At 44.5% G+C, this 8,345-nt stretch overlaps 1 protein-coding gene across 1 annotated transcript in view; it reads left to right on the top strand.

The window, feature by feature from the left end:
• The first annotated feature begins 406 nt into the window (after positions 1–406).
• Positions 407–8,345, top strand: part of CLEC2L (C-type lectin domain family 2 member L) — a 28,292-nt gene continuing 20,353 nt past the window's right edge. The window contains exon 1 of the mRNA XM_043967028.1: positions 407–919. Within this exon, the coding sequence (XP_043822963.1) occupies positions 736–919 (184 nt within the window). The 5' untranslated portion in view covers positions 407–735. The remainder of the gene's footprint in view (positions 920–8,345) is intronic.

The raw sequence follows: 8,345 nt of genomic DNA, 5'->3' as shown, positions 1-8,345 counted from the left end.
GTGCTTTATCCACTGCACCACCTAGCTGCCCCCTCCCCGTTTTGTCCGTATTTCTCTTAAGTCTCTACGCCCAGACCCCCATGCCTCTGGTCTCCCCTAAACGCTTTCTCTGGCTATGTGGATCCTGATGCCCTTGGGGTCCCTGCTGTTCTTTCTCTCCACCCCATGCCTCCCTATTCTGATCCTCCTAGTGATCCCAGGCTCGCCTACCCCTCCAGCCTTTCATTCCCCACATCTCTGCCCCCTTCCCCCAACACTCCAGCCTCGTTGCACTTCTCTTCTGGTCCTCCCGCCTGGCTGCCTCCCCCGTCGCTCAGGCGCCTCTTCTCCCCACCCTCCTCTTTTTTCTCTCCTCCCTCATTCTTCTCTCCCCCCTCCCCCGCGTCCTCCCTCCTCCCCCCCTTCCCAAGCTGAGAAACTCAAGAGGCAGATGCTGTGATGCTGATGCTGCGACGGTGGAAGAGTGAAGTAGGGAGGGACGTTTCTCCTTGCTAAGGATCCTGGTCGGGAGAGGAGCTGAACACGCCACACAGTCCCTGAGCTGCAGAAGCCCTTTTCTGCATCCCTCCCCCCTCACTCCTGCTCTTGCTCCTGCTCCCACTGGGGAGGGAGGGAGGGAGGGAGGGAGAGAGGGAGGGTCTCTGGCCAGTTCTGGCTCTTTTCCCCCTACTCTGGTAACGGAAGTGCCAGGCGCCTTTTAGCAAAGGGGTGGGGGCACCGGAGCGGGAGGGGGGCATGGAGCCTGTCCGGGAGCCCCCCAGGAGGAGCCGGCCCCCTCCGCCACCCGCTCCAGCCGCGCCGGCTTCTTTGCCAAGAGTCCTCTCCCCTGGGGACGGGGAGGGACGGGGCCCGGAGGTGCTGCTGAGAAGATCGGGATCCGGGTACGAGGGCAGTACCAGCTGGAAGGCGGCCTTGGAGGGTAAGCAAGTCACCTCCTCCTTCCTCTTCGATGGTTGCTGCCTCCCCAGAGAATCCGGTCCTCTTCTCAGGCAGGGTCCCTAGCTAGGGCATCCTCTGCTGGGCTCCTATCCTTTCCGACAAGTGTAGGACCCCATCATACCCGACTGCCTCTTGCCGTTCCCCCCGCCCCCCCATCCCCGCCCCCGCCCTAGTCTCCCTGCTAAGATCTGATCAGTCTGGGTAGTGAGAGTGAGGATGCGATGGTTCCCGTTCCTGCCAGAGACAACTACCAGAGTTACCTTGGTCTTTTGTCCCTAGACAAAAGGTGGTGGTGGGAAAATTCAGATTTAGAATAGATCAAATACCAGTTGGTAGAAAAGAGCCCTGTGCTAGAATTCAAAAGACCTGGATTCTCACCTTGGCCTTGCACATTAACTCACAATGTGACCTTGCGTGAGTAACTTAATGCTTTGGGGGCATGGCTGTCCTCAGACATAAGCTGGAGAATACTGGACCTGCCTACCAACCTCACAGGGATGTTGTGAAGATAAAATGAGATTGTAAATACAAGCACACTTGGGGAAAATAAGTAACAAAACATGACATAACTGAATAGCTTTAGGAAATTCATCACCCTCACCCAGCGAAGATGAAAATAAACTCATGATTTGGACAGTGAAGAGGAAGTGAGTATCCCACACGTACATCCCTCCCTTGATAAATGTTTTATACTTTTTTTTTAAAGATAGTTTTCCTGAAAGACTTAACCTACTTCTGAGTACCCACACTGACTTAGAGGAGATAAATGAATCTGTCATGTAGGGTTGAGACAGGTATTAGACCTTTATTTAATTTATATAAGGAACAGCCTCTCCAGTGCGGCTCCATATCATAGTCTTAGAAAGTTGCTTGGGACATGGAGAGGTAAGTGACTTGCCCAGGGTGCCATAATCAATATGTATCTGAGGGAAGACTTGAACCTTGGCTGTCCTTGCTCTAAAGATAGTACTCTATCCATACCACCACATTTCCTTGACAAATCTGAGTTTAGCCAATGCTTATGCCAATTCTGAAGTGGTAGAGGGGACTTCCCAAAGGGACTGTGGTGATGCAAGATTGGAAATTAGAAGCCCTGGATGGTGACTTTGCAGAAGCAGGTGTTAAGGATAAAGAGAAATATGGTGGTCATTTTAGAAGAGTTATGGGTTGAGAAAGTAGACGAAGGTAGACAGCAGGATAGAAGGACCCAAGTAAGGCAAGGTGGAGAACCCTCTGTTGAACTTGTATTCTGGGGCTGCTATGAGGATCTGCCTTATCTCAGATTCTACTCTGGCCTAAATTAGCTGGGTTGACTGATTTACCATCTCCTAGAACATCTAGCCTTTTCCCCACTAGTTTATGCTACCTCATTTCCTCTATTATACCCTCCACAACATAGTAGTCTACACCTGGGGGTGTTCAGAAATACTCATTGGCTGATGGTTGACTAACTTCCAGCAGGTTTGCGTGAGCCAAAAGGAAAGTGGGAAAAATGCAGTTATTTCTGGTCCGTGAGCTCTCTCAAAGCCCGCTTTGTGGGCATCATACTTCTCCATGGACTTCCACCTCATGGCCATGTACCATCTGGGTGCCAAGGATGGCAAGACAGATATCTTGTCACAACAGGATATGCTACATAGTGCTGAGAAGGCAGAGGTGGATTCCTGTTGATCCTTGCTTACTTCGAACATGTCATGGTAAGGTCCATTTCAGTCCTTGCTGAACCTCATCAAGGCCTGTGAGCCAGTGTCTCACTAGATTTCATCATGGTCCTTTCTTCTCCTTTCAGAGGGAAAAATGATGAGCACTTTGACAAAGATGTTACTCTTTATCCCCATCCAAAATTTTCCTGGTGCCTCTCAAACCATCCAACTGGCTTTAGACCATCTATTTCACTTTTATAGTTTTCCCAAATGCATTACCTCTGACTGTGCCTCTAAATTTATCTCCTGATTCTGGCAGGCATTCCTGTCATACTTCTACATCCAACCACAGCTCTCCTCTGTCTGTAAACCACAGTCCAATGGATAGATAGAAAGGATAAAGTATGTTATCTTGCCATACCTTTCGTGTTTTCTGATGTTGCTCAGAGCCATTCTTGTTCATGGCCAGATTTTTATGTGGTAATGTCCAGCACGCATCCTTTCCTCAGTACGTATTCTGCATGAATTATGGACAGCACTCACGAACATGTTCTACTGGACTTTCTTTGTCATATGTCAGATAACCGTGTAATTTTAGAGTTTGAAGAAATTTAGAAAGAGGTTTTCTAGTTCCAGCCTCCTTGTACTTATCTCCCTGATAAATGATTCTCTAGCTTAGACTACTGATGGAGAATTTGCCATTTTATAAAGAGTCCATTCTATTGTGCGACAACTCTAATTCCTAGGAAGTTTTTCTTAATATTTCATTAAAATCTCCATCCCTGTAACTTCTACTCATTAATTCTAATTCTTTCCTTTGCCCTACCAGTGATCAAGCAAACATAACTCTATATAATTTAGAAGGGGCTTAACCAAGTCTTGGGTGAGGCCAAGGAGAACAAAGAGAACGGGGAAATTACTGGTGCTGGAAAGAGTCCAGCTTATTGTTAAAGAATGTAGTCTGTGTGTTCATGGACCACCACTGACCCAAATGACCCTTTACAAATCAGCGCTAAGTAAGGCTCCTATCCTATCCTCTACTATATCATTTCAATTGCACAGAAATTATCACCTCTAATCACCCTGAAGATCTACCCAATTCTTCATCTCAAAGGTAGCTCAAATCAGACCAACCTATTTCTTGATTTCATAGTCTTTCCCATTTCCTCATTTCCACCTAAGTTTGCCCAGGGCCTTGAGGATCCCATGTGCTAAGAAAGCATAGGGTTGGGGCAGCTAGATGGTGCAGTGGATAGAGCACCGGCCCTGGAATCAGGAGTACCTGAGTTCAAATCCAGCCTCAGACACTTAACACTTACTAGCTGTGTGACCCTGGGCAAGTCACTTAATCCAATTGCCTCACTAAAAAAAAAATTAAAAAAAAAAAGAAAGCATAGGGTCATTGCTATTCTTTTAGGGACTGGAAGGGTGCTGTTGACCCTTTTTGTGAATCCATTCTGACCAACCGTAGGGGTTGATACAGTAGTGTATCAATGTGATATTCTTAGCTGGTAAGGAGAGGAATGCTCTGAGTCTGCTCTTTTCTCTCACTCCACTCTGACCATTTCAAACCATTTAACTAGTTAACTATTGCTCTCTTCTTATTTGGAGGAAGGCCATGTTCTGAACTTACCTCGGAATTATCTTTTCAAGCAGAAAGGCTTCCCATCTGAAGTACAATTGGCCTCATTTTATTTTATTTTATTTTTTTGGTGAGGCAATTGAGGTTAAGTGACTTGTCTAGGGTCACACAACTCATAAGTGTCAAGGGTCTGAGGCCAGATTTGAACTCAGGTCCTCCTGAATCCAGGGCCGGTGCTCTATCCACTGCGCCACCTAGTTGCCCCAATTGGCCTAATTTTAAAGGTCTCTTTGTTGCTGTTGTCACATGTTGGACACCATGACAAGTTGGCAGGCATATGACCCTGCACCTTGCCTTACCTTTAGGTGCCTTGTGCTCCCTGTCATATCATCAACTCACCCTCTTTCAAGCTGTAGTAAAGATACCAAACTACTTCTTGGCTAGTCTCTTCTATACACTGGATACAGCTCTGACTTCCTTCTTTTTTTTTTCTCAGATTTTATCTTTCAACCTAATGTCTATAATTTTCTTTGTGTTCTTGGTCAGGGCTGTAAAACATCACTTGTTTGGATGGTCACAGAAAGTCAGAAAGGAAAGGGAAAAGAGTTGAAATACAGTTCCTTTGTTGCCATTAGACAAAGAACAGGAGAAACCAATAAGGAGGCTGATAAAATCAAAGGTGGGCGTGGTAATGTCTCAACTGGAAGCAAGGTCAAGATCTTAGATTTATTTCAATTTGCTACATTCAGTTTGTTTCTTGGGTTGCAATGGAGAAGAGCTTTGTGGGCACGGATAAGCTACAACACATAACAAATGAGAGACTCCAGAGAAGAACAAGAATAAAGTATGCCATCAAGGAATTGTATGACAGGAGGAGAAAATGGGCTGTTCACATGGCCACCATCTCCACTGTTCTCCACCACAACAAATAGCTGTCACTCCCTTTCCCTCTAACCCCTTAAGTTTGATTCAGTGTTTATTGGCCATATAACTTGTGTCTCACAGTGAGGTAGGCTGTGAGGAAGAAGTGTAAGAGACGTTTATTTTGTCTTCTCCACTCCCAAGTGCTCTTTCCTTTGTCCATATTTTATGGAGGCAATGTGGCAGAGTGGACGGGATGCTGGACCTGAAGTCAGGAAGATCAGGGTTCAAGTCCAGCTTCTGAAATTTACCAGTTGTATGACCTTGGGCAATTCATAACTTCTCTGAGATTAAGTTTTTTCTTCTGTAACATGGAGATAATAATACCTATAGCAATTATCTCATGGGGTGTTGCTTTGTAAACTTTAAATGCTATGTAAGAATTAAGCATTATTATTATTACAACAAACCTAGCCAAAGTCTTCACATGAGTACCGGCTAAAGATGATCCTGCCAGACAGGACACTGATGTGAACCAGGTGAGTGGCCTTCTTTACTTCCTGTTCCCACTGATTTGAGGCAGCATAGCCAATAGAGTACAGGACCTGGAGTCAGGGAGACCTAAATTCAAATTTAGTCCCCGGTGCCTACTAGCTGTGTGACCCTAGGCAAGTCATTCAACCTCTGTCTACCTCAGTTTTCCTCATCTGTAAAATGGGATAAGAACAACATCTACTTCTCAAAATTGTTATGAGGATAAAAGGAGATAGTATTTGGAAAGCGTTTTGCTAACCTTAAAGCGTTATATGAATGCTAGTTAGTATTATCATTTCTATTACAGGGAAGGAAGGATGGGTGAGTGGGCACTATCCCTAAGATACAAATCAAATAAAGATGGGTGCCCCTATTGGACATTTGATCTGTCATATGTTCCTCGGGCTACGTTGTTTTTATTTTTATTTATTTATTTATTTTTAGTGAGCCAATTGGGATTAAGTGACTTGCTCAGGGTCACACAGCTAGTAAGTGTTAAGTGTCTGAGGCTGGATTTGAACTCAGGTCCTCCTGACTCCAGGGCCGGTGCTCTATCCACTGCACCACCTAGCTGCCCCTTACATTGTTTTTGAATTTAACATTCCAGCAGACTAATTTATTGGGCCATTTGGACCCTGAAGGAGACACCTCCCCACTCTGATTTCTCACAATCTTTGCTAAACAGTAAATATAGTGTGTTAACTAAGAGTGAGACGGGGCTAGCAACACATGATAAAAGCATTCTAAAAAGAGAGCTTCTCCAAAGAGGAGAATTTAGTGAGGCTTTCCTCCAATTGTGTCAGAAGCTTAGGCCACTTTCCTTGAATGGTTCAGTCTGTTTTGTGTGTGGCCAGGAAGGGGGTGGGGTACATGTATCCCTAAACAGCTTGTAGAAATGAAAAGTTTGAGCAAATCTTGTTACTGTGAACTCCAAGGGCCTGCCATATTCTTTTTGGATTTGTAGAATTTGAGAAAGGAAAGGGAATCGAAAAACCCTCTAATTCAACCCCCTCATATCACAGATCAGGAAATGGAGACACTGCAAAGTGAAGAGACTTGTCCACTTGACTAAAAGTTTGTTAAATGTGTGTTAATTGATTATTAATAGTGGAAACAGGTTTGAAAACCAGGTAGTCTGACTGCTCCCTGGTCAGGGTGCTTTTCACTGCCTCCTGATTTTTATTTTTTTTTGGATGGGGGGGAAGGTTCCATACTTATACCTTCATGGGTATAGGGAAATCTCAGTGTGGAAACTCCCTCCACTAGTATCTGTCCTGCAGGCATGAGAGGTTGAATGCTTTGCTTGTGCTCACACAGCAAGTATTTGTCAAGGGCAGGATTTGAATTCAAGTCTTCCTGATTCCCAATCCAGCCTTCTATCTACTATATAATACTGCTCCCTAACACTAGGTTGAAAGTTGTTCCAATTGGTAGGGCCTTAGATCCATCTTGGCTATCTTTCTGTTGCACAGTTTTTTTTGGTTATAATGACATTTGCTATAGACCAAGGTAGGGAAAGCTTTTTCCTATAAAAGATCAGCAGTAAAACATTACCTGATCCTCATACAAGTGGAAAGTGACTCAATTTACTTGTATTTTCTAAATGTATGAAAATATCCCCTACATCTTTTTGGTTGTTGTTGTTGTTGTGTCGTTTGTGTGTGTGTGTGTGTGTGGGGGGCAATGAGAGTTAAATGACTTGGCCAGGGTCACACAGCTAGTAAGTGTCAAGTGTCTGAGGTCAGATTTGAACTCAGGTCCTCCTGAATCCAGGGCGGGTGCTTTATCCACTGTGCCACCTAGTGGCCCCCTATATCTTTTTATATCAATGTCAGGGAGCATTTAAAAAAATGCAACAGAGAATAATATATAAGTATATGTGTATATACATACATACATACACATATATGTAATGGAGTTAGGAAGACCTGCATTCAAATCCTACCTATACTTATTAGCTATGTGACCTTGGGAAAGTCATTGAGCTCCTGCTTGTCTCAGTTTCTTCATCTGTAAAATGGAGTGATAATATCACCTATCTCCTCGGGGGTTGTTGTGAGGATAAAATATTTGTAAAGTGTTTAGCACAGCATCTGGAACATTTGTTTCCATCTCTAGCTAATTTTACTAATGAGTAAACTGAGGCAAATGGGGTTAAGTAACTTGCCCCGGGTCACATAGCTAGTAAGTAAATGTGTGAGGCTGGATTTGAAACTCAGGAAGATGAGTCTTCCTGACTCCCCATCCAGGACTCTATGCACTCTAGTGCACCTAGCAGCCCAAATGATATGTAAATACTATCTATTATTGCAGTAAACTCAGTAAGATATACAAAGGGAGGTAGAGACCTATAGCAAGAGAAACATACAATATAATGGGGAGAGTTGGGGCTGGGAAGGGAGGGAGACAGAAACAGAGACAGAAAGACAGAGAGAGAAACAGAGACCTAGAGACAGAGAGAAAGAGACAGACAGAGAGTAAAGGAGAGAGAAAAATAAAGAGGATAGGAGAGAGAAAAGGAGACAGAAAGAGAGGGGGAGATAGAGAAGGGAGGGAGGTAAGGAGAGGGGGAGGAAAAGAGGCAGAAAGACAGAGATGAAGACAGAAAGGGTTAAGAGGTGGGATATCTTTCCTGGGGCAACATCCCCCTCTCGTGTTCCTTTCAGATAGTACCATTGTGGTTTAATTCAGGCCCTAAACAAAGGTGTTTAGAGAGAATTCATCACTTTATCAGAACCATGATGGATACTTGGGGATTGGATTTCAGAGAGCTTGTCTAGGATCTG

Source organism: Dromiciops gliroides, chromosome 5, assembly GCF_019393635.1.
Source record: "Dromiciops gliroides isolate mDroGli1 chromosome 5, mDroGli1.pri, whole genome shotgun sequence".
Lineage (NCBI taxonomy): Eukaryota > Metazoa > Chordata > Mammalia > Microbiotheria > Microbiotheriidae > Dromiciops > Dromiciops gliroides.
The sequence above is the reverse complement of the archived record's forward strand: the minus strand, read 5'-3'. Positions and strand labels throughout refer to the sequence as shown.